Source organism: Rattus norvegicus, chromosome 19, assembly GCF_021556685.1.
Source record: "Rattus norvegicus strain SHRSP/BbbUtx chromosome 19, alternate assembly SHRSP_T2T, whole genome shotgun sequence".
Taxonomy (NCBI): Eukaryota; Metazoa; Chordata; class Mammalia; order Rodentia; family Muridae; genus Rattus; species Rattus norvegicus.
The window spans coordinates 10,787,292-10,814,830 of NC_141552.1; the positions used below are offsets into that span (position 1 = coordinate 10,787,292).

General features: G+C 42.4%; 1 protein-coding gene across 2 annotated transcripts in view; it reads right to left on the minus strand.

Annotated features, from left to right (window-relative positions):
- Nucleotides 1-27,539, minus strand: part of Nup93 (nucleoporin 93) — a 103,525-nt gene that overhangs the window by 47,086 nt on the left and 28,900 nt on the right. Inside the window, 1 exon segment of one of the 2 annotated variants that reach the window (NM_001011925.1) lies at nt 23,402-23,519. In NM_001011925.1, the coding sequence (NP_001011925.1) occupies nt 23,402-23,519 (118 nt within the window). 2 annotated transcript variants of the gene reach the window in all.

Here is a 27,539-nt window from a genome sequence, read left to right on the forward strand (position 1 = left end):
TCATTTAAAATCTTATACTAAATCATTCCCTGTGAGATAATTCCAATCTGACAATAATTTTTTCCTTACACAGTAAACCCAAGTTATGGGATTCTATGAACACACACACACACACACACACACACACACACACACACACACACACCCTAAATTCTAAAAAAGGAACTGGTTTTATCAAAAAACAAAAAAGAATTACTTTTTTTTTTTTTCGGAGCTGGGGACCGAACCCAGGGCCTTGCGCTTCCTAGGCAAGCGCTCTACCACTGAGCTAAATCCCCAACCCCAAGAATTACTTTTAACTTCATATTTCACATCATACAAGAATTCTGTAGTTCACCTAGCTCTTTTAAAAAAATCCTAAAGTCTACACTATTTGCTAAAGATAAAATTGACAAAAAAAATTAAAAATAAAATAAACCAATTATTTAAGTCTTCAGGCAGATCTTTGCCCCACCCAAACAATTTTTTGTTTTTAAGAAAAACATTAAAATAGTAAGGCACAAATCTGAGTGATTCTCAGAAGAACAGAATACTTTTTCTAACAAATGAGTTAAGTGCTACCAAATTTATCTCAAAATTCCACACAAACTAAGATCTTACCTTTTAAAGATACTGCAATGTGCCATCACTCTAATTCGGGGCACAGTTATCTTATTTTCTTTATGAGACAAGAAATCCTACCTGCTGCTCTCAAAAATGCGAGGAGTTGCAGCCGGTGATCTGATCCGTCAGTCACTGCAGCTTTCCCTACCCTTCTAGTGGGGCGAGTGCTGCTGGCTCCAGTGCTCAAGGCTTCCCACCCTCAACTGCCTGGATTGAAAAGTCCGGTGGGAGGAGGAAGAGAGAGAAGAGAGAAAGAGAGGAAAGAAAAAGGGGGAAAATCCAAGCTCTCTGCAAGTGCTAATATGACTAAAGCACTAGAGTCCAATTAGACAATGAGACTGCAGCATCCTCTTAAATGGGGTGCACGGCAGGTCCCTGCGCAGAGCACTGCAATCAGAAGTGCTCCACAGGAAATCAGAAAAGTCAGCTATCAGTTTGCAAGCACAAACTGATGGGGAGTAACAGTTTATAGGTTACAGAAGGGTATTTTATTGTTAACGGACTGTACCAAGTTAAGATTAAAGAGGGGGAGAGACAACATGTAGGCAAGGAATGCTAGGGTACTTTTCCTTCAACCCAAGCCACTACAATTCCTCTGATGTAAATTTCTGATGACTTCCGACATCTTGCATGGCTAATAATCACCTCTCTGTCATGTTCGGTTAAAGTGGGAAATACATTTGCTGCATTGTGATGCAGTGCTATGGCCACAGATTGTGCAAAGCGGGTCCTTAACTGAGCAGCAGAAATCTGCACATGTCATGATGCTAAAATAAATGGTAGTTAAAGACTTTGTACAGCAGCAGGCAGATTCTGCTATTTTAGTCTACAGAATATGTAGCTCCAACGTGCAGGATTGTCTCAGACACCATGCCCTTGTCAACTGCACTGCCCTTCAGAGAGAGCAGTAAATTCACCATCTTAAATGCTTGGTCTCTGAGTAGTTAAAAGATTTTGATACTAAATAACTACTTGGGTTAATTATATCTTTGAACAGAACAGAGGTTATTTGCATTTCAGGAATATACAGCCAATGAAACTGTCAGTGACACAGGAAAATGCTGGCCTTTTATTAACATATGCTCAGCTCAACTGTCACTTCTTAGTACAACATTTCGGGGGAAAACATATGATGTGTATGTAATGAATGTTCCCATTCTACTGCAACAATTTTTAAGGTGCTTGTCAGAAAAAGGTTATTTTTTCTGCACATGTTTAATACACATCCTGGAAATTAAAGATCAAGATACGAATGTTTTTCACTGTAACAAAAGAAAACTCAATGCAGCGAATAAGTGTGCAATGACAAGAAGGTTTCTATAAAACAGCAAAGATTAGACTGCACCAAGGTGGGTAAAGTCAGACCAGTTAGTGAGAGGGCATGCACGGGAGAGAAAACCTGAGACATCCCCTCTGCAAAGCCATATCAGAGAACCCGAGAGTGTAATCTGTTGGCTGCAAACCCAACCCCTACAGTTACAACCCCACACGTACAGAACCTGAGTGATATGGATACACGCCAATGTCATAATGCACTTTGGCAAAAATATTAATCTGGCCACTCAGCATCCAGAGTTTGGGTACTTAAGGTTGTTTATTCTATCATCATCATTTGTATCTTAAGAAACAGAACCAAGTCATAGACTTTGGTGCTTAAAAAAAATCCTAATAATATAATTCACATATTTCTTACATCAAAACTTGTCAATTAGATACCCAAATTGAGATGCTTCTGACATTTCTACCTCACAAACAAATCAAAGCCACTGACAAAAGAAATGAACGCAGGAGCACACCACACAGTGGTGTCAGAACAGAGTCAGACACGGAGGGAACTTAGGACACTGGCACAGAGAGATGCCCAGGGATGCTGGTCTTTCACTGCGACAGCAGCAAATTCCTAGCTCAGATGTGCATGTTGCTAACAAGGGCGATAAAGCTGAAAAGCTTTCTAAGTTTCTGATCCTAACTTAAAATTAACCGCACCAACAGTGCTATTCAGTGCCATAGCAGATGTCACAATAGTTGTTGTTGACATTCAACAATTCAGGTTTTTGTTCCAGACCCAATACAAGGAAGGTACCACCAGCAGCTCAGAACTGCACAAGGAGGAAGGCAGGAGCATGTGTTGGGGTGGCTTTGAAATTAACCAGGCTCGGCTTAGCCTCCAATTACTGAACAAAAGACAATCCTGGGGGACTTCTCTCTGAACCAGTACAAGAAGCAAACTCATTTGTCTTTTATCAAATAAATCTGTATTGAGCATAGCAGACATGCAGCAATAAGGGTTCTGTCTGAAAATGGAAGGAGCAAGAAAAAAGATCCCAAGTGTGGTAAAAGTCAAAATACCCCACTGACACAGAATCTGATGTCACATGGGGAAGTGAGAAGACACTCTTTGTTTACTTAAAAGCAAAATATCACTGCGCTGAATCTATAAGACCTTTTTACTCTTTACTAACCCCACCCCCAAAATTAACAGGATGTTTCTTTGTAGCAGAATAAATTTTAAACCAGTTCAGAGCCTTTCCCTCTGTCCATGAATATTTAAAAAAAAAAACAAACCAAAAAACGAAAAAAAACAAAAACCAGGCAGGACGCTCAGCTCAGGACTGCAGAACACTTTGGCAGAAGAGGCCAAGGCAGTGGAGACAGAGGTGCAGCTAGTCTGCCTTCAGACTAAATGCCTGGATGTGGGGGTCAGAAAAACACTGGGAAGGTGTCACTTACAAAAACGGAAGGATCTCTACATGTGTCACTAGCCAAAAACAAACCAGTCCATTTCTAAAGATGTATTTATTTATTTTTATGTATGTGAGTACACTATTGCTCTCTTCAGACGCACCGGAAGAAGTCATTTGATCTCATTACAGACGGTTGTGAGCCACCATGTGGTTGCTGGGAATTGAACTCAGGACCTCTGAAGAGCAGTCAGTGCTCTTGACTGTTGAGCCATCTCTCCGGCCCCCAACCCATTCTTAAATGTCTATGAGGTCATCCATTTTTAATTTAGTCCTAGACATGAAAAACAAGCAAAACTGGGATTGTTGACTCATATTTACAATCCTGGCATTGGGAGGCAGAAGCATGAGGATTTCAAATCCAAAAGACAGCCTGAGAGAGAGAGAGAGAGAGAGAGAGAGAGAGAGAGAGAGAGAGAGAGAGAGAGAGAGAGAGCGCTCAAAGCCAGTTTAAGCTACCTTGTCTTAGAAGTAGGGGAATGACTCAGGGGTTAAGAGCCCTGAATGTGTTTCCAGAACACCCACATCAGGCAGCCCCCAACAGTCTGTAACTCCACCCCAGGAGACCTGACTCACTCTAACCTTCATGCACCTGCTTTCACGTGATGAACATAAGCCATGAGGCACACAAACATACACACATTTAGAAATCAATAAATCTTTTAAAAAATACTATCTCAAACAAGTAAATGAAGAAAGGGGGAAACAGTATGTTAATAATTATTAACATTAGATAATATAAATGATAAGACTGCAGAAAAAAAGCCACTGAAATTCTATAGTTCATACAGAATTTTAAGCATCGTCAGATAAAATCATATTCATGTAAACAACTGTGAAGAAGTGTAACAAGCGCATGCAGACGTCACCCAAAACTGGGTGGACTCTGTTTTCAGGTTCCCCGGGCTGCTGTGAAGATCACACAATATTGCTAGTGGCATATCCTATCTTGATTTTTTATGGCAGCTCATCCATCAGGTGGCCTAAGCTGGCCACGGCACTATCTTCCTGCCTCAAGTTTCTGGGTAGCTGAGATAACACTAGGGTAACGCTCCTTTATTCTTCTTCGTATTTACCTGCTCTCACCATAGCACCTGCTGCCTCCATCCCGCCGCGTGGCAGATGTTCATGCACAAATCCATGTACAGACCAAAAGAATCACTTAGTGCATCACTTCCTGGCTTTGGTGTGACTGTATTATCCTTCTCTCTCACTTTCTGCAAGCTGAACCTATTTTATCTCTCAAAGCCCATGAAGGTCCCAATTACTCCATGGATTCTTCTCCAGCCTCCCCAGAACTCGTCACTGCCTCTTCCGCCTCAGAATTCCCAGGGCATTCAGAATTTCATAGCACTCCCATCAGCTGGCAGCTCGATCCTGCTGTAGGACATTAGTCCTGACTCTCTAGAGGGAAAACAGGAAGGTGGCTCTGGAAGGCAACGCCTAGAACTTAAATTTATTCTAACTATCTTTGGTGGCTACCGAATGGTGTTATAGTGCTCACAAAACCATTCCTGTACACTACCACGTCTCACCCAGTAGAAGAAGAAGGTGACAGTTGAAAAGGAAAGCAAGTATTATTCTGATTGTTGTTGGTTCCTTCAATTCTCCAGCTTCCTGACAATTCCCAGCCCTAGGTGAGGGGCAGATGCTGAGGCGGTTCTTAGCCAACATGCAGAAAGTCACCGAACGAGCGCCCTGTGACCAAGCATCATCTGAAGCAGTACTCAGTTCCCAGAGTCAGCAGCATCTCACAGAGCCAAGAAGGCTTGAGAGAAAGGAGAAGGCTCCCAACCAACAACAGTGGTAAGGCATTCACAGCTCGTCTGCCCTTACAGATCTGCCCAACACCAACAAGGAGTCCACAAAGTCACGGCACACATTTTATCCAGGACACTGCATGAGAAACACTACTATATAGTAGCAGTTGGTTAAAAAGAGAACTTGTTCATGTCTTTACCTTGTAGTAAAACAAGTCAAGGTTCTTTCTCTCTTCTTTCTATTCAGGCCATTTGGACCAGGGGCCAAAACGCATGAAAAGAAACCACAAGCACACCCTGCCTGGAGAAGGGGGTCTTCCTGACACCTGGAAGCAAGGTTCTTCCTATCTTCTTCTGTGGCAAGTGTATGCCATAGAGGGATGGGGTATTAAGAGTGAGCTACGGTATGGTACGATATGATATATAATATAGTAAGATAAAATTTATTCAGACCCTAGGTGGAAGAAATTTGAGAGGAAGACTCTAGCTATCCCCTGGTAAAGGCAGTAACCAATGGGCTTAAACTAGGATGAGGAACTATCCTCCACAGGTACTCCTTCAGGTTTGTGACAGACTGCACTGCATAGTCCACACTGGCCTCAAACTGGTGATCCCCCTGCCTCTGCCTCTTGGGTGCTGAAATTGTAGACATTTATTACAGCTTCAAGGAGTTTCCTGATTTTGAGAAACACAAAATGAGACTCTTTGTCATCCATCTATCTTGTCTCTCTTATTGTCTAATGCCTCTGTCTCTCTCAGCTCTAACACTAACAGACTTCAGGATGGAGAGAGATGGGACAAGCCAGGCGGGTGTGGTACATGCCTTTAATCACAGCACAGCACTTGGAGGGGGAGACAGGTCTCTCAGTTTGATGTCGGCCTGGTCTACAGAGCAAATTCTAGGACAGCCAAGGCTATATAAAGAAACCCTATCTTTAAAAAACAAAAACAATCCAAAAAAAAAAAAAAAAAAAAAAACAAACCTAAAAGGATGTATGTGCAACAATAAAAGGTAATGAAATGATAAAATTATATGAAGATTCATGAAATTCATGGCTATAAAGTTCCTGAGAATACTCATTTCCTTTGTAGAACAAGTTATGGAAATGAAGTGCAGAAAAACTAACTTAAGTTCTAGCCAGAGTCCTGCAACCACCTGGCCTGGGTTCTGACTTCAGCCCAACCCTTGACATTGTTGCTCTTGGCCAAGCTACTGCCCAGTGACAGGGCACTGAGAGAAACTACTGGGCACATGCCTAATCCCAAGTTTCAGGGAATATGACATTACCACTGGGGGATAATGGTAATTTCAAAAGAACAACCTCTGGGGTTGGGGATTTAGCTCAGTGGTAGAGCGCTTGCCTAGCAACTGCAAGGCCCTGGGTTCGGAAAAGAACAGCCTCTAGCTTGCTAATTCTTGTTACCACAAGCTAATTCTTGTGTACTTTACACAACAGATGTGTTTCTTGCCAGGTTGACTGCAAACAGAATCCTCTTAAAATCCATATTGAGTTTAGTAGGGAAGCTGTTATGTGAACAAATACTAAAATGAAACATACCAATTTGTCCTATAAATCCACATATTCAAAGTGTGGATTGCTTATTAATGTAGGCAGAGAGGTTATTAGAGGGAAGATGGATCTCCATTTCCACACAAGCTTTTTGCTACACGTATTTATTATTTCTACCTTTTTGATTACTAGTTAAAAACACAGGACTGCTTGGCAGAGCACGGTGATACACACCTTTAGTTCCAGGCCTTGGGAGGCAGAGGCAGGTGAGTTCTTTGAGTCTGAGTTCCAAGCCAGACAAACACACAGTGAGATCCTAGCTGATAAACAAACACGTAAGAACAAGGAACGGACTCTCTAGTAAAAGAACAGAATTAGTCATTTACTCAATCCTCAGCAACTTAAAAATGGGACAAAAACTATTTCATTTTAAGGTCAGAATTTCATATCTATTCGCAGAAATACACATTCTTAATACATGTGCCTTTGATTCCAGATCTTGGGAGGCAGAGGCAGGTGGATCTCTGAGTTCTAGAACAGCCAGGGCTGCACAGAGAAAGTTTGTCTCAAAAAAGAAAGGGAGAGGAGGGGAGGGGAGAGGAGGAGAGAGGAGGGGGAGAGGAGGGGAGGGGAAAGGAGAGAAGAGGAGGGAGAGAGGAGGGGAGAGGAGAGAAGAGGAGAGAAGAGGAGAGGAGAGAGGAGGGAGAGAGGAGAGGAGTGCAGAGGGGAAGGGAGGGTAGCAGAGGGGAGGGAAGGGGAGGGGAGGGGAAGGAAGGAATGAAAAAACCAGGACACAAACTGATGCCTGGAAGAACAGTGGGTCTAGACAAAGAATGGAAGAGATACCCACTCTGTCCTCACTACTACGGCCGGGCAACCTATCTAGTCCAGGAAGCTTCTTATGCCACCTTATAAAGCACTGTCAGGTTCTCATCTCCGAATTAGGGACACCAGGATCTGGAATTCTAAACCTTTTTTTTAAAAAAAAAAACAAAAAAAAAAACCAGGCTGATTTGGAAGCTGTTTTCCCTGCACCATTCTCTCCACCAGCTTAAAACCACAGCAAGTGGTTTTAAAAATAGGTGCCTTGTTTTATCAACACGCTTCTTCACAGCAGTCCACACCAACCAACCAAGAAGACCAAATATCCAGTTGTCACCTCACATCCCTTCGAGTTATTGGGCATTTCAAATAGCCAAATCCTGTTACAGAGCTTGGAACACTGAAAGTGTAACGAGCATGGGGATTTGGCATCCACTTCACAAAGATCTTTCCAGGACGTGTGCTTCAGCAAGTCTCTGGGTGGTAAGGGGTAGAAGGCATTATCTGGAAGTTCTTACAATGTCTAGGCAACTGTGAACACCACACCATATACTCACAGTCTCGGACTGAAGTACTCCTTGGCAAATTATTACAATTTAATCTGTTTAAGTACCTCATTAAAGGTACCACATATGATCTCTAAAATCAAGTGACAAAGATATCTCCTGAAACACATGCTGAAGTTGGAGCCCCAAAGCAAATGGGGCCTAGGTAACTCCATACAAGCTATTTGCTCTGTGCCTCAGTCCCCCCCCCCCAAACCCCAGACCCATTGTCCAAAGGGACAATGCCTGTACCTTCAAACGCTACAGGAGTGGAAACCTCACTACAGGGTTATTCTTCAAAGAGAAGTCAATTAAAATGATTCCTAAAACATAGGTTGCACATTCTAATACAATTTTCAAAAATGCAGACTGATTTCCACAATTCCAAGGAGCTGCTTCACTCTGCTCCTCTGCTTGCTCTCGTGGCATCTGTTGTCAGTAGCAGCTAAGGAAAAGTAAAACCTAATGACATTAACGGTAAACCCAAGATCCCCAGCGTTCACTGAACTGAGGTGGGGGGTGGGGAAAGGAGGCTGGGAGAAAGGAGCAGGTCAATGAATGAAAACAAGTCCATCTTTCAGTTCTTCTGGCTCCTACTGATGGCAGACGGTGTATTTAATCTGCTGAGAGACCAGATTTAAGGCTTCCTTTTGGCATAGTCCACCCATGAATTATTAATGCTCGCAGAAGCAATAGCACATCCGCTCACAGCATCAGAGAGGACAATGATGATGAACTAAAATGGGATTATTAAGCCCACGCCCTGTGTCTATGTCTCCCTCTCCCTTTCATCCTCCTGTATATGACTGCTTTTTAGGTAGTATATTTTGAGCTAAGCTTCAATTTTTATTCAATATTCCCATAATGAAAGAAGTCGTAATTGACAAATCTTAAGTCATAACAGATATGTCAAGCGTAGTTCTTGACTCCTGTGTCCTTGAAGAAGCACAACTAGAAACAAGGATGGTTCTAAGAAGGAAGTGGTGGCTCCAACTATCATCTCAACACCTGGGTGTAGAGGCAGGAGGACTAATGTTCTAGGCTAGCCTTGGCAACATAGTAACTTGGAGACCTGTTTGGGTACTTGAGGCCCTATCTCAAAAAATCAAAACCAACCACATAATAGCAGCAGCAACAGAGGAAAAAAAGCAACCCAACAAAACCCACCACAAATGATTATGTATCTTTTGTGGACTCAAGAACTTTTAAAGATAAACAGCTTATAGGTTGGTGCTAAAAATTATTTAGTAAAAAAAAAAAATCTCTTCTGGGGTTATTCACAGGTAGACTAAACCCAAAAGGCACAAGAACATGTACAAATAAGTGGGTTAGTTGCACTAGACTTCTGCGCTCATACAACCCAGTTGGTTCAAACAAGAACGTTTACACACATGGTGCAGGCCTTATCCTAGGGCTAATCACTCTATGAGGGCTGGACATGCCAACTTCTAAGTCCTAAAAGTGATATAAATGCCACTGTCCTGGGTACCGCACTTTGGCCACTAACCAAAAGCTTCTAGTTGCCAAATATGCACGGGGCAGGAGAGTCGCACGGAAGGAACTAAAGCCACCATCATGTAGAAAGCTAATACAAAACACAGAAAAATAGAAGACACAGGAACATGCAAAAGTAAGAACCAGAGTGCATGAAGCCAGAGGTAGATTAATTTACAACCTTGTTCCCAAAGTGTGAGGGGAACAGTCTTGTTTCCTCTGCCCCTCCGAGTCCTTTCCTCTACTCTGTGGTCTGCTTTCATGTGTAATTTGTTCATCCTTTAAAATGAATAGTTCTAACAGCTTCCACTCCAAATCGCTATTTGTAACAGAAAATTCTTATAGATCTTCAACACAATCTGAGTTAAACACTAAAAATCAAGAGTAGAAAGTTAGCCCAGGGTTTAAGCAAGAACCAAGAAAGAAAGTAAAGAAATACGCTTCAGGACACTTGTTAAAAGAACAGGGTGAGCCGTACTCTCAGCACGTTGGGAGGCAATGACAATAGGACCCTAGGTCCAAGGCCAGCCTGACTATATATTAAGACCCTGTCTCAGAAAACAGGAAAAGAGAAAAGTATAAAATATAGTTAAGAGCTGGCTAAGCTAAATTCTAATTTTTTAAATAAGGATGCAAATTAAAATTAAAAACTACTATTGAGAGAGCAGGCATGGCAGTAGGCAAACAAAATGGTCCAGATGGGGACAGCAAGGTAAGACCTCCAAGGGGCACTTGCCACCAGTTCCACAGACCCAGCTCATCTCAAACCCTGATGTGCCAGTCAGCTGTGGCAGGTGAACACTGCAGGGCTAAGGAAACCCTGAGAACAGACAGAAGAACGGACTAACCATATTCAATTTCTCCACCTCACTTATGCCCCAGGCACTCTGAGAGTCTGGTCTGGTACATTTCCATTAGCAGTCGCAGCATCAGTTGACAGCCAGTCTGAAAATGCTGAGGCAAGGAGAGAAGGTGGTAGGGTAGGGAGAAAGATAACAAAGGACAGATGGGAGGGAGAGAAGGATCAAGTATAAAAAAAGGGGGAAAAGGTAAAAACAAAATACCTTTCTTCTCATCTACTCTGAATGCTGATATTCTGGTCCACCTAAAGTTCAAACTTACTCTTGTAGGCCACTTTGCGTTTATTTAATATTTTAGGGTTCCTACTGTTGCAATGAACCACCTTAACAAAAAGCAAGTTGGGGAAGAAAGGGTTATTGGCTTATATGTCCACACCACTGTTCATCATCCAAGGAAGTCAGAGCAGGAACTCAACCAGGGCAGGAAGCTAGAGGCAAGGGCTGACACAGAGGCCATGGAGGGATGCTGCTTGCTGGCTTGCTCCCCATGGCTTGCTCAGCCTACTTTCTTATAGAATTCAGGACAAGTAGCCCAAGGATGGTACCATCCACAATGGGCTGAGGCCTCCCCCATTAATCACTGAGAAAATGCCTTTCAGCTAGGTCTTATGGAGGCATTTCTCAATTAAGGTCCCTCCTCTCAGCTACCTCTAGTTTGTGTGTAAGGTGATGTAAGACCAGCCAGCACACTTGGCATCAAGGACTGATTCATGTGGTCTAAATGTAGCTAATGGGCAAATCTCAAAACTTCAAGCCCTTCACACAGCAGTGAGCTGTGTCTGTAGCAACAGCAAACATCAGTGTGTTTGTTCCAAAGTATTCCTTAGGAAGAAAAAGTAGGGTCACCATTATTCCCTGTAAAGCCATGGGAGCCTTAAGTACAAATTACTTTTCTAAGTAGTATCTTATACATCCTTATAAACCGGATAGTTGACCCAAAATCTTTCACACAGAAAAAAATAAACAGAAATATAACTTCAAATAAAACAGGCAAGAAGATATCCAAGAAGAAACATAAGGGCACAGCATTTAAAAAGCCGCCAATGAAAAAAACCAGTACAGCATGCTGAGAAACACCTGTAAGCTCAGCATCCAGGAGGCCAAAGGAGGAGGCTGTCCTCAGCTAGAAAGCAAGACTGTCTCACAGCATCAACAACAAAAAACAAAACTACATCCCCCTCCACCCCCTTCAGCCCCCCAAAAAGCCAACCACTCACTTATGGTGTATCTGCGAACAAACACACAACAAAACCAAGTCAGTCATGGTGGCCCACACTTGTAATTCTAGCATTTGGAAGGCAGACATAGGAGGAACAACTGTATACAGTTATCCTCAGTTACTAAATAAATTGGCCAGCCTGGACTACATGGGACTATCTTCTAAGAACAAAACAAGACCAAGCCTGCCAAATAACAGAAAGAACTGGCTCAGTGTCTGCAGCAAACAGAGACATGGAGGTCACTCTACCAGGTCACTACCTGATGCCCTCTTCAATAAGGCAAGATAGGGGTTCAAATCTCAGATCTTACAGCAGCTACTCTCTTCTGTTGCCAGTTTCTTCTACTTCTTAGTTTTTTCTGCCATTGCTGCGACAAAAAGAACTTAAGAAAGAAAGCATTCGTTTTAGCTAACAGTTTAATGTACGTGTGGTGGTTTTGAAGGAGACTGGTTCTATAGGCACTGGCACATTTGAAAGGAAGTAGCCTGGTTGGAAAAAGTATGGCAGTGGCGCATGAGGTTTCAAAAAGCCCATTCCAAGCCCAGGGTTTCACTCTCTCTTCCTGCAGATCCAGATGCAGAACTCTCAGGTACCTCAGTACCATGCCTGCCTGTGTGCCACCAACCTCCCCACCATGACTACAATGGACTAAACCTCTGACACTGTATGCCAGCCCCATACTTTCTTTTATAAGAGTTGCCATCATCATGGTGTCTCTTCACAGCAAAAGAACACTAAGATAGTATAGTTCATCACCTCAGAGAAGACAAGGGAGCAAGACTTGAGATCGCTGATCCTATTTCACCACAACCAGAAGATAGAGAGGGATGTGTGTGCCTGTGGAAATGATCCTGCCCACAACTAAGATAGGTCTTCCCAAATCCCTTAACCCAATCCAGATAAACCCCCATGGGCACGCCCAGAGATACTTTTCCCAGGTGTCTCTAGATCCTGTCAAGTTGGTAATATCAATCATCATAATTTCTAAATTAAGGTGAAGCCAACATCGTTGGACCGGCAAGTACTACAGTGAGGAATAGGTGAGGAATGGGCAAAGTCCACTGGAAAAGAATTACACAAAAAGCAGAAATATTCTGACACACCAACAGTTCCCCAAACGCTCCTGACTGGTTTCTGCCCCCAAATCTTCCCAACTAGGGCAAAAGCAAAGATTTTCAGACTAGCAAGAGTTCCAAATGGTCCGAGGGGGATAATAAAATGACTCAATGACTGTGCATAAAATCTATGTGTCCCTTTTCACATAACGGAATGCTTCTCAATCACAGAATAAAATAAAACCCCACATGCTGTTTTACAGGCCCCTAACACTTGTCAGTAGTAACAGCCATTCCAAGCCATCTCTAATGTATGCTTGATGTAATAATTCCTCGCTTCGGGGCTGGAGAGATGGCTCAGCGGTTAAGAGCACTGACTGCTCTTCCAGAGGTCCTGAGTTCAAATCCCAGCAACCACATGGTGGCTCACAACCATCTGTAAAGAGATCTGATGCCCTCTTCTGGTGTATCTGAAGACAGCTACAGTGTACTTATATATAATAAATGAATAAATCTTTAAAAAAAAAAATTCCTCGCTTCCCTTAAAAACATGCCAATTTCTCTTTTCTACTTTTTCTTTTTTAAAGACTGGGTGTCACATTGCCCAATCTGGCCTCCACTTTAACAATAAGCAGCAGAGGACAATCTTGAAGTTCTGATCCTCGCCTTGAGCATACACCTGTTGGGTGCTAGGATTATATGTGTGACTGCCACATCCAGTTTATGTGGTGCTGAGAATCAAACCGCCAGTGTCTCATATATGCAATGCAGACTTTCTACTGACTTAGTCATATCCCAAGCCTTCTTTGTCATTTCAAACAGGACTTTTCACAACCCTGATATCTGGTTATCTTGTCCAAATAAACATTTTCAAATGGTGGCTGTTCCAACAACTTTATGAGACAGCATGTCAGTCAAGGTAGTGTGCTAGATCCATTTCCCAGGATAGTTTTGAATTAAGCAGGTCTCACTGTAATGGTAAATGTTAACTGTCAACCTGATGCAACGTAAAATCACCTGGAGAGGCTCCATGAGAAATTATCCAGATTGGGACAGCCTGTGGGCATGTCTGGGTTATTATCCTGATTACATTAATTGATATGGGAGTGTGCCCACTGTTGGTGGCTCTATGTCCTAGGAAGGAAGTTTACTAAGAATGGACAAAGCACGCTGAGCATTAGCATGCACACATCACTTCTCTGCTCTCTGGTCTTAATGGTCAAACGACAGGTTCTCCCATGCTCCTACGGATCTAAACTCCTTGCCAGGATGGTCTGTAACCTGAATTGTGAACCAAATAAACTAGTTTTCTCTTGGTTTTGTCAGAGTATTTGATCACAGTGTTTAAATGTGAGCACTCCGTGTGCACTGGCTGCTAGATGTTCTCTTCATGATTCCACAGTATTAGTTTGTATTTAATAGAAGAACCAGTTAGTCTGCAGTACATGACACTCATGTCAGGCATTAATGTTCTGATGAATTCAACTCCTGCCTCCTAGAAGTGGGCAATCTTGCTGTAGATGATCTTTTTTCTTATATTCTAGAATACATGCAAAGTTGAGAGCTTTGTCTGTGTCTTTAAAATTCAAACACATATAATACCCTTAGGCAGCCAAATCATATTACACGATACAAGATTTCAACATTCCGGCACATTGCCAGAGCTTAATGGCCACTTAGACTCAAAGTAAGGAAATGGGTCTGCATTAAGCCTACAAATCAGTCAACAATCAATAGTCAGTATTACAGTAAAGATGTGATGTGCCCTTTAAATTGCTTCTAGCATCATCTTCTAACTCAAGCTCAGTTTTAAAAACAAAACACAAGGACGATCAAACAAGAAGTGGTACACAACCTATTCTGCACAAACACGAACCTGGCATTTTGAACCACAGTTGCTCCCGGATCACACACAAGTCTTACTGTGCACCTATAGGGCAGCAGGCTGATAAATAATAGGCTGTGCTTCGGACAGTAAATTACACTGACAGCCCAGCAAGCAGAGAACAATAGCTGGGAAGCAGCACCTGGAATGTGAGTGAGTGGAAGGATTTGGTCCTCCTGCCACTCCCCATCTCTCCCCAAATCCAGCAGGGCTTTGCATCAAGGTTTAGCTGTCCAGCTTTTTATTCATTCAACATTATTTTACTATTAAGTCTCCCCCAAAATAAGCAACACCTACCACATTCATTCAAAAGGTAGCACACTGACCTGAGAAGGTGGCTCAGTGGGTAACAGTGCTTGCTAGGACCTGTGTTCCCCAGCACCCCCACAAAAAACCTGGGGTTAGCCATGCACATAGTCCACCCCCAGCACTGATGGGACAAAGACAGGTAGCCCTCTGGACTTACTGCCACCACCTTGGTCCCAGTTCACTGGGACCCTGCCTTAAGGGAGTAAGGCTGAGCACACCAATGTTCTCCTCTGGCCCCATGCATGCAGAGGTGTCTGTGCCTACATACATATACAATTTAAATTTAAAAAATCATGTATCTTTCTCAACATGTTTAAGATAAATAGAATGCTTATTAAGGAAGGAGGAACAGCCCTGGGTGGTGGTGGTACATGCCTTTAACCCCAGTACTCGGGAAGCAGAGGCAGGAGGATCTCTGGGATTTTAGGGACAGCCTGGTCTACAGAGCAAGTTCCAGGACAGTCAGGGCTACACAGAGGAACCCTGTCTCGAAAACTCTCCCCTCCCCCAAAAAAGGCAGCTTTTGAATTACTGATTGCATAGCACCACATTTCTTCAACACTAAGAGGTCCAGGACATCGTGGGGCCTCATGATGGAGTCAGATGTCACTGTGAACACTCACAAACCTATGCGGATCCACCAGGTCCTGCCCATTTAGAGGTCAGCCCTACTGTGACAGCCTGACATACTCTGAGTATGGGAGAGTCTAACAGAGGAGAAAGTGCCCAGAGAATAGCATACCCATGTATTCTGCTTCCTTGAGGAAATTAAGTATATCATAAACTCCTATGGTGTTTGCCTGCTTTCAGACAGTAACAGCATTTTAAAGGCACTGGAGGAATGCACGTACATATCCTCTTGCTCACGTCATTCCAAGAAATAACCAAATTAGGCAACAGTAATAAACCTTAGTCAACAAAGCCACAGTCCACTTCAGAGTCTGTTGCCCTGAAGCTCCTCTAGTTTTAGATATTGCACAGACAGAGCAGTCCTGCTTGTAAATATGTGTCAGGAGACCCGCCCTTTCTTCGGCACGCTTTGTCAGCTGCTGCTGTGCCCCAAGTGCCCCATGCTTCTGAAAAGTACCACAGACAGGCTCCTGCATCTGCACCTCAGTCTCAGCCACTCTACAGTGAGCGGCAAGGCCTCGAGCTTACCCTCGACTACTAGCAGTCATGGGCCTGTGCTGCTCCTGTGACACACAGGTGGGGCGTGTCTGTCAGAATGGAGGGCCTCACTCTGGCATCACCGGAGCAAGCTGGCCTTAACAATGCTGAGATTTTTCTACCCCTCAAACCCAAAATGGAAGATGCACAATTGTGGAGCAGGAAAATGCTTTAAGCAGCAACAACACAACTGGTTCTAAGTAACAAATGATGCTACTATTCTACTCTTAGCTTCCTTCCTCTCACCAAACGAGAGTAAAAGCCACTCCAGTCTGAGCCGCTCCCTCCATTTCTTCTCATAGGAGGTACTGGTGGTGGAGACCTAGGCCCTAAGTTTCATAACTACAGAGCCACACTTTCCAACTTTGTTGGTCAAGCAAAGGGGTCACAACAGGCTGATAAGATGGACCACAGAGCACAGTGTGCAGCAGATCAGAGTGGCACAGGGTCAAGGGCTGCCCACAAGAAGTGCTGTCAATGTCTGACAAGGCTTTAACCCAAATCATATCCACTCGAGTGTCGGACAGTTGAGATGATAAAAGGATACGCTCGTTTCAGGTTCTGAACAAACAAAGCCTTTTAAAGATGCTAGACTGAAAATGACAACTTATGTTCCCCAGCTACAGAGGGTGCTGCATCAAGAGACAGCAGCAGGTTAACAGAGCTAATGAAGAAGGAAGGGATGCCTCAGTGCCAGTTCAAAGGCACAGCCCTGACAGTATCTATCCGCCCTGCTCTATTCAGATGTTAGATAAATATTTTAGCTGTGGGCTTGTTCCAAATATTCAAAAAGAACTATTCCAACTTCTTTCTTCCTTAAGGTAGTAATTGATATTCTCTGGCTCACTACGGGGTATAAGAAAGCCCTGGGAAGACAAAACAGCCTGTCATTTCCTGCTCGCTCAGAACGCATTCAGCAGCCATTTGCTTGCTTGTTCTGAAAACCTGGCTTTCAGAAGCGAGTGTGAATGGATGAATAAAAGGACTGAAATTTTATATCCCTGGCTTACAGAAAAGCAGCTTCACACTTTCCACAAACCCTGTTTGATTCCAAAGGTTACAGTTTTTATTTCCATTCACCAAACAATGTAATTGTACTCTGCTACCAAACCTCATAATGCCTGCCTTTTGTCTGATCACAAACAGGCAGGAAAATGTAATCATTTTAGTCCTCACCATGGTTGATTTAGTATAAATAACTATAAACACAAAACAGGATGCACAGTGCCCTGCCTTTGTGGAGACACCTTTTTTGGGGGGGTTGGAGGTAGTGGTTCAAGACAAGGTTTCTCTTTATAGTGTTAGCTGTCTTGGAACTCACTCTATAGACTAGGTTAGTCTGGAACTCCTTCCTCTGCCTCTTGGGTGCCGGGAAGACTTGATTTTTACAAGTTTACTGGATTTTGCCAACTGTGAGATTGACACTGGGTCAAGGTTCAGTGTCAAGGACAGCAGTTATGTTTGAACAGCATGAGTATGGAAACCACTATGTTCACATGGAGAACAAGGCCTGGCATAACTCTTGCCTCCGAATTATGCAGAGCTGGGCACAGATGTAAGCTTTGCTAAATGCAGCTCAGCTGTCATGCCCAATCTTGGCCTAAAATTTACCTGCTATTCCAGAAAAGGGTTTCTCTTCAACCAACAGGCCTCAGATGCTGCTACACTGATTCATTTGCTGGTGAGTCTTAAGAACACTAACCACAGCCTACATTAGGACTGGGAGAGATGCTATGTCAAGCTGGGAAAAGACAAGGTCCAGATGTCCATTGAAATCCTCTATGATCAGAGTTGGAAGTGACTCAGTTGTTAAGAGCTCTTGCAGAGGACCCGCGTTCAGCTCCCAGCACCAACCTGACAGTTCCAAACTGTCCCTAACTCCTATTCCAAGGGATCTTTCCCAACTCCTCTTCTGGCTCTGTGTACATGGTGCACAAACATACACAGAGAAAAAACACACAATGCACAAAAAAATTAAACCTCTATAACCTTAAAGAAAAGGTTACCATGAACTTCCCAAAGGCTCTCTTAGGGTTGGAAGAGATACAATAAAAGAAGATTAATAAACACAAATGCTTAACTAAACTTCCAACCACAGAGTACATGAACTGGCCTCATGTTTTCTTTCTTTTTTTTTTACTTCTTTTTTTTTTTTTCTTTTGGAGCTGGGTACTGAACCCAGGGCCTTGCGCTTGCTAGGCAAGCGCTCTACAAGCGCTCTACCACTGAGCTAAATCCCCAACCCGGCCTCATGTTTTCTATTACATGAACATACCAATTGGTACACAGAGACCCACTCAAGCATATGAAGTATAGTAAAGCGAGACAGAAGGAAGGTGTGTTTGGCCCACTCACGACAAAGCAACTAACTTCTTTCAAAATGGGCACATCCCAGTGCTGAGAGGCAGAGGCCAATCTGTTCTGCATAGTAAGCTCGCGGCTAGCCAAGGCTGTCCAGTGAGACCCTGTCACAAACCCTGTCTAGACCCTGTCCTAGAGCCTGGCATAATGGCTCACAACTTAACCCCATCCCTCAGGAAGATCTCAAGGCCAGTCTACACCTACAACACCACCACCACACACACACACACACACACACACACACACACACACACACACACACACACACACAGAGTAAAGAAGTCCGAGTGCTAAGATACTGTCTGCCACTCTGACTAAGGCATTTCCAGCTGCACTATTACAGAATTCCCATCCGCACAGCGACGCTCCCAAGAGCTGCTACCCACTGTGCCAATCCCTCTGGCAAACCCAGCACTCTCTCCAGCAAACTACACAGGATCTCTGCAACCTGTTCCAAGTGCACAATTACTGAGCACACAACTTCTTTCCCTCTTTCATGTTTTATATAGCTGTGTCTAAATGGTAATGTCTCCTTCTCAAGATAGAAAATCAAAAGACAAACTGAAAATACCAATTTAGATGATAAGGGGTTACAACATTGATTCATTTTTAAGCTCACAAAGACATTTAGTTTTTCTTCTCACTGTTTAAAAAATAAACTGAGTGTCCTAAGCATACTTTACATTTCCAAGAACAGAAAAAGAAAGAAAACACAGAATATTTTATCATAAATACAGTGTGGTAAGCAAACAGCTTACCAAGCATCTCAACACCAATGCTGTGCCTGTGACAGATCAACTTTCCCGACTCTGAATTGTCTCATGATAATGTATCCTTTATTTAATACTTCTCTTTACTCTCATAAAACAGTTCAATCTACTAATTAAGGCAGATTATGAAGCTGGAGGCCAGCAAGGGCTACACTGTACTACTGGGAGACCAAAGGCTACATTGAAAACTCTATGGAAGAAAGAGGGGGCAGCTTGCTCTGTTCAGGGCTTTGTGTGCAGCAGACCATTTGTAACTGAAAAGGTCTGAACTGAAGTCTCTCTAACACATTATTGTTCCGTGACTTGTTTGGACAGAATGGGTGGCACTGAACTCTGGAATCAAGATGTGAGTAGTCAGCCCCCTGTCCTAAAGGCCCCCAAGAGAAGTGGGAGACGCACTGCCCTTGTTTGCCTAGTCACAGGACATGTAAGTGCTTACTCCAGTACTCTCCATGGGTTCAGCTGAAGTTGTTTCAGGATTTTTAATGAAAGGTTTAACATTTCTGGTACTCAAATTTCTGGACTCAAAACTGTAAAAGAATAAATCCCCATTGTTTTAGGTACCTATTAATATTAGTTTCTGGCAATTATTCAATTGTACAGTTATTCCAATACTGCTTTTTTCTAATGCCATTTAGAAATATTACAGATTAACACTGGAAAATGCAACTCCCATTTTTACGCCCTACCCATAGCCTTTGAAATATGTGTTTGTAGTCTTTTTGATGTATAGCCTTTTGAAATATACAAGAAATGTAGTTTTAAAAAAAAAAAAACAGGACTATGTGAAACTATACTATATAATTCATTTGTGTCAATGATACATGAGGGCTATTCAGACGGTGGTGAGGACATATAATCTGTCTTTAACAATACACTGAAGTGAGCAGGTGGACTTCTGTAAACCTTGTGCCTAAAACCATACAGACACTGACCAGTCCAATACAGTCCACTCAGCAGCCTGTCATAGCACACTACTGCTCCTAACACAGGTTGGTAGGCCTTCTTTATGATTGTTTCCAAAAATAAAATCAATAAAACATTTTAAAAATGTCTACTAAGTATCATTCCTATGTATATTTAAGTGGTTTCCTGTTGCTTGCCACAGCAACTTTTTAACAATGCATTCTCAATGTGTGCCAACGTCACTGCATTCTCAATGTGTGCCAACGTCACTGCATTCTCAATGTGTGCCAACGTCACTGCATTCTCAATGTGTGCCAACGTCACTGCATTCTCAATGTGTGCCAACGTCACTGCATTCTCAATGTGTGCCAACATCACTGCATTCTCAATGCTTGCCAACGTCACTGACTAGGATAAACAAGAGAGTAAAAGCAAAACCCATGTTAATTTCAAGAAATTAGAAACAGAAGGAAATATAGTCAGTGTTTATACGTGGAAAAATGCCCTGTGAACTTGTAAGATGACAAACTATGAGCAGTAAAGCCCGACCGGCATCTGTCAGAGCGCCCCAGCCCATCCGTCTGTGACAGTGCACAGATCTTATAAACAGATGTGGCAGTTCTACTCTGATACTCAGCATACAGGGTTACCACACAGTATATTCTTGTGCCCAAAAGACATGCAACATTTGAAAACCAAAAGCTCATGTATCAATGCAAAAGTCAATCACACGGGAGGAGGTGACTCCCACTATTCTCCGCTCTGAGGGCAGAGGCAATAAGATCACTGCAAGTTGTAGGCCTCCCAAGCTACTTAGTGAGTTTCAAGTCAGTCATAGCCACATATGAAATTCCGTCTCAAAAAAAAAAAAAAAAAAAAAAAAAAAAAAAAAAAAAAAAAAAACCTTATCAGGACTGGAGAGATGGCTCAGCAGTTAAGAACACTGGCTGCTTTTCCAAAGGACCTGAGTTCAATTCCCAGCACCAACGTGGCAGCTCACAACTGTCTATAACTCCTCTTCCAGGATGTCAAACACCCTCACACAGACATACATGCTGTCAAAACACCAATTTATATAAAATAAAATCACTAATTAAAAAAGATCAAGTATATGGTATGTGAATAAAAAAACAGACTACCAGATATTCTTCTAAAATTGAGCAAATGACAATGTCCAATTTTACTATTATCCACAGCCAAAACACACCAGAAGAAAGGTAAAAGGAAGACCCTCAATGCTAACAGTGGCACTACAATAATCAGGCGCAAACATGATATTGCTGGACTTTAACATAAAATGAGAGCACAGAGCAGTGCTCCTCACCCTTCCTAATGCAGCGACCCTTTAATACAGTTCCTCATGTTGTAGTGAACCCCATCCATAAAAGTATTTTTGTTGCTACTTCATAACTACAGTTTTTCTATTGTTATAGATCAAAATGTAAATATCTGATATGCAGGATATCTAATATGTAACCCCCAAAGAAGTCATGATCCATAGTTTAAGAATCACGGGCATAGATCAACTGAGCTACAAACCACAATTAAAACCATCAATTCCTACAGATAAACTTGAGTTAGTAGTCCAGTTCAAAGTCTTTTCAGGCCAAAGCTATATTTTCCCTTTCTTGACAAGAAGATGAAGCTGACAGCAGCTTAATATTACCAAGTCTGACCTTTTCTTCAGGTCTAAACGATAAATTCTCCCCTACTCTGCAGGTGTAGGGTAGGAAGAAAACCTGGGCAAGCACGAGGACCTGGGTTCAGCTGTGAAAGCTGCATGGGGAGGGGCGTACCTACAATCCAGCAGTGGAGAGAAGGAGGGCAGAGATATGTGGGTGCCCAGAACCTCACGGGCCAGCCAGCCTGCCTCACATGCTCAATTTCCAGGCTAATGAGAAACCCTTTTTTAAACAAAAGGTTAAAAGTGCCCAAAAATAGATAAAAAAGGTTGCCTTCAGCATTCTTCCCGTGCCTACCTGTACCCTCCCCTAAAATCACATACAGGTGGGTGAACACATGGGAATACACACCCAACTGTCTTGGATTATTATGCATTCTGGCAAAGTCCAAGTGAGAGCTGGAAAATCTGAAGTAGAGCAACTTTAGTCTTAAAGTTCAAAGCTTTTCCCACACAAGACTAAAACTCATTGCAATAATCATTCCAAATTAAGAAATTCCTTCTGATGTGACTGAGCATACATTGCTAGGAAACCATCCACCAGGATGCTGGAGAAGATGTTCTTACACTAAGCAAATGGCTGGAAGAAATCACCACTCTTCCTCCTACAGCCAGAGCCAGCTCCCTGCCAAAGTATTTGAGTTCTATCCAGTTCATGCCGTCTGATCAATGCCAGACGTACTATGGCAGAGCACCAATACTTGAGATCGGCTAGTATTTAACTTGTTAAAAGGCAAAATAAAAATAAAAACCTCAGGGTTTTTACATTTTGGGAACATTCAGTAATTGAGGAAATCATGAATATCAGTAATTTCTAGTCTCCATTCAAAACTACATGTTTCCAAATTAGAATAAATGCAGAAATATAGAAGCAAAGTAAATGGGTCTTCAAAGGGTAGTGGCATACAGTATTGATTTAAGTCTGCCTCATAGAGAACACAATTACCACCCAATTTCTTCCTGGACTTGCCTTTGTGGGACCTGAATCCTTTCAATTTCAAAGGAAATTGGAGTAGGTGATAGCACAGTCACAACTCCTCAGGAGCTCTGGGACCATGAGCCAGACCACGCAAGAGTGGGTCCTATCTCAAGCAAACCAACACAAACAGCACGTGCTTTCATTCCAACACAAAACTACTCAAACCATGAGGTTTCTTCTTAACAGTTTTATAGCAGTTTCTGATTAGATTAAAATAGCGAGTAACATCGAGTGGAATGCTTGGCTCAACGAGAGACTTGGTCTGCTATTAGGCCATTTCCTGGTATCACTAATGCGGAAATATTTCCTGATAATCATTGAGTCAGTTTCAGTAAATAGTACTTTAAGGCCCAATACAACAAGATGCAAAAAGAAATTCAAACAATAAATAGTAAAATATCTGATATCTAGTAAAGAAAGCAAGAGAAACTGAACAATTCCTGTCTCTGTACCCTTGGACTAAGTCCAAGTAAAGAAGTGAAATCTGTACTCAGGACCAAAATTATCTAAAAAGTAACAGGTTGGAACTGCTTTCTTAAATTTAGCCACAAAGAGCACTCTGAAAACAACCCAATGATTCTCCTCTCATCTCCAAACCCGAATCTCTTGTTCTTTTAGTTCCTGGGCAAGAAGAAAATCAAGTAAGAAAGTGGTGTTCTAACTGGTGAAGAAAGGGCTGTGGCCTACAGCCTGGGTACAAGCTCCACTGTGCTCGCAGCTGGCAGCCCTTACCTGAATGTCCGTGTCCTTCACAGGCTCGAGAGGTTCAAAAGTGGTGGCTGCACTCAGACTCTCCAGTCTCTGGGAGATGTGGGATATGTCAAGTCCACGTGACCCGAGAAGAACTGATCTATATGGGGATGAGGACAGGAAGACAAGGGAGAGAAAGCAGTATTAGGGTATCTACTACATACCGAAAAGTACTAGACAAGGGAGAGAAAGTAGTATTAGGGTATCTACTACACACCGAAAAGTACTAGAGAGTTGTTTTCATTCAAAACCTCCTACCTTGGAATAGAGTAGGAGACCAGAACAAATGGTAGAGCACCACCGAGAAAAGCTTCACTTTCTGACCAGCTGCTTTTCTATGGCTGCTTTCTTACCTTCCCATAAAGGTCTACAAACTTAAACAACAGACATAACACTGCATGTGTGAGTGAGAAAGACATCCAAGCTAGCAATGACTGACTTAGGGAGAGGACCTCATTACAGAACGATATGACATAAACCTAGTGAGCTCCAAACACTTTGAGGAAATCCATGAGACAGATGCCATTACTCCACCCTGTTTTGCGTATAAGAAGCTAGGGTGGTGTGGTGGTTTGATTGTTTGGCCCAGGAAGTGGCATTATTAGGAGTGTGGCCTTGTTGGAGTAGATATGGCCTTGTTAAAGGAAGTGTGTCACTGTGGGGGTGGGCTTTGACACCCTCCTGGATGCCGGGAGAGACAGTTTGCTCCTAGCTTCCTTATGAACAAGATGTAGAACTCTCAGCTCCTCCTGTGCCAGGCCTGCCTGGAAGCTGCTATGCTACCAGTTTGATGATAATGGTCTGAACCTCTAAACACGTAAGCCAGCCACAATTAAATGTTGTCCTTTGTAAGAGCTGCCTTGTTATAGTATCTCTTTACAGCAATGGAAACCCTAATTAAGACAGGTGTGAAAAGACTAACCAACTTGTCCAAAGTTACACAGCCAGGACACAGCAAACACAGATGATAATCACTCTATCCTAGAACTAGAAAACAAACTCTTCACCACCACTCTATGCTTAACTGCTTTTGGAAGGAAAAGCAGGAGAGCACAACATTTTAACTCCATGAGTACCCACGTCTAAACGTTAGCTGAGGAAACTGTCTCGGGCAGTAGCAGATAACTTGCACAGAAACAGTCAGACCAGAGTCAAGGTCTATTCTGCATGGCTTCTCTTCAAACTCCAGGTACCATGCTACTATACCTTCAAATTCTCTCTCTCTACTGCTCAGCCAATAAGATAGTAGGCTGTTTTCTGAACAATAAATGCTTTGGAAGTAAATCAGAAATATAGCCAACTTCATTTCTCCTCATCTAGGCAGCAAAACAATGAATACATTTTGAATGAATGAATGAATGAATGAATGAACGAACGAATGAATGGTCCAGTATGACATTGTTTATCAGTTAGAAAGGCTGAACCAGGAAGACTGCAAGCTCCAAGCTAGCCTGGGCTACAGGCGAGCCCTTCTCTCAAAAATCAAAACAAAAGCCAAGAGATCCTCCCTAATACCTAAAGCTCTTTAAAGAAAGAAATTTGGGTAAGTTAGGTCAGCTTTCTTCGTTAGTTACATTTTGGGAATATCAAATCATAATACAAAATTAGCAATCTAAAAAATAAACCTGGCTAGTTAGTTTTGCTTTTATTTCTATTTCGTGATGTGTGTGTGTGTGTGTGTATGTACACATATGTGCACCAGTGCGTTCTCTCAAAGTAGAGCTGCTGGGTTAAATTAGAATTCTGTTAAGTCTTTTAACTTAGTCACCACAAAAGTCACCAGGTCCCTTGGCGCTAGATTCACAGGTCACTTGACATGGGTGCTTGCCTGGGAAGCAAATGCAGCTCCTCTAGACGGGCAACCAGGGCTTTCCACCTCTAAGCCTCTCTCCAGCTACTTCTGTTTTATTTGTTTTTAGAAGTCTCACTTTCAACTCCAAATATAGAAAATGTCTCCATGCCTAACTAGCCAGGTTTATTTTTTAGATTGCTAATTTTGTATTATGATTTGATATTCCCAAAATGTAACTAACGAAGTATGCTTTCACCTTGAGTAAGAAGCTAGAAAGCCAGGCTGAATGAGACCCCAGATGGTGATGGAGACGGAGGAGGACGAAGGGGGCTGCAGCCTCTGGGACCTCACAAGACACCTGTGAGCATAATTCAACATTTTCACTCCCAATCTAACAGAAGAAAAAGGGTCCCCTATGCTTAGCTGTATTCTGGTAAATGTTGACAGCTCCTCCCAGGAGATTCTTAATTCCTTATGCCACCATCTCTGGACTTCCCTTCTAAGCTGACATATCTGATAGACAGCCTACCTCTCTCCCAACAATCCTTAACAGTTATCTTCCTTCCACAGTGCTTCTCAATCCTGGCTCCCTCTCAGGATCGCCTACACAAAGACCTACTCTGACTTCTCCTGGACAAAGTGGGGAATCAAGTATAGTATAATGTCCCCTCCTTTTAGGAAAGCTCTACTAATATATACTTGCATACATAAGAACTCATCAGTTACCGTGTACATACAATACAGTATGTACAGTGTACATACAGTACAGAAACCTTAGTATGTTCATATACAGAAGTACACAACCATCACCACGATCAATTCTACAATATTTTTATCATCCCCCAAAGTAAGCTCTGTCTTGAGAAATACTTCCCTGTTTCCCCGTATAAGACCCTGACAATGCATATAAATGGAGTAAGACAATGGTCTTTTGTGACTGCTTCCTTTCTCTTAGTGTAATGCTTTTGAGGCTCATCTATCTGGGGTTGATTTAAGACTTCATTATATTTTATACCATACCTCATTTTATGTAACCATTAATCAATCAGTGAGCATTTGGGCTGCTCCTAAGGTTTTCCCTATTATGAAAAATGTTGCCAAGAACATCTACGCATAAGTTTCACATAAATGTTTACATTTCTCTTGGTTATATACCTCAAAGTAGAGCTGCTGGGTTAAATTAGAATTCTGTTAAGTCTTTTGAGGAACCCAGACCTTTTTCCAAAGTAGTCACACCATTTTACATGCCATCAGCAATCTACAATTCCCACATCCTCACCTTTATGACTACACTATCTTGTCAGTCTCCCTTTCTGGTTGTTATAAAAAAAATGATTAAATGCAAGATTAAAATACTATATTTTTCATACTTATCACCCAGCTTCAACAATTCATAGGACATGATCACTGTTGGCCATCTATCCTATTTTTCTCCACTGCTCCAATTACTTTGAGGTATATTACAGTAAAATCAATGTATTTCCCAGTTGCCTCATAATTTGAAAATCTGTGTTTGTCTGAATGAGTGCCATATATGATCTTGTGGGCGACTGGTATGCTTTCTAAATCTTTTTTCTTTTTTTTCTTTTCTTTTTTTCTTTTTTTTTCTTTTTTTTGGGAGCTGGGGACCAAACCCAGGGCCTTAAGCACTCTACCACTGAGCTAAATCCCCAACCCCTAAATCTTTTTTCTTTATAGGTTTTCCCCTCCAACTCATTTTTTCCTTCTAGTTTCTTTGTAGACGAGTTTAGGTGTGCCTGTAAGACAATTTAACTCAGATTTAATCATATGGGTCACCTAATCTGGGAAAATGCTGGGTCTGATTCAACAGCTCTGGATAGCGTATAGAGCCTGATACTCGTCATTTCAACAAGCCTTGTGGTCGACACTTAGGTTACTGATATGAAGAGTTCGCTCAAAGCAAGTGCTAAAGGTCTGATTACATGCAGGAGCCACTGGTCTGTTGCTATGTCCTAGTCACATTTCTATCACGAGGTATGGAATGTCCGCAGACACTGATGCCCACTGCTTAGACTCAGCTGCTCCTTGTGGGCTTACAAACTGGACCGTACTTCTACCTTTGTGAATCCTACGGTCGAACATGTGCTCACCCTGAACAGTGAGCTGGCTCTCCAGCACTCTTCAATGTGACTGACTGTTATTTTGGTATCATCAAAAATTGAAACACATTTGATGTTTTAACCTACTGGATTCTTACAGGTTTATTTTTTAAGTTTTATTTCTATTTTGTACATATGGATGTTTACCTACATGTATGTCTATGTACCACATATGTACATGATGCTGTGGAGGCCCTGAGACTAGAGT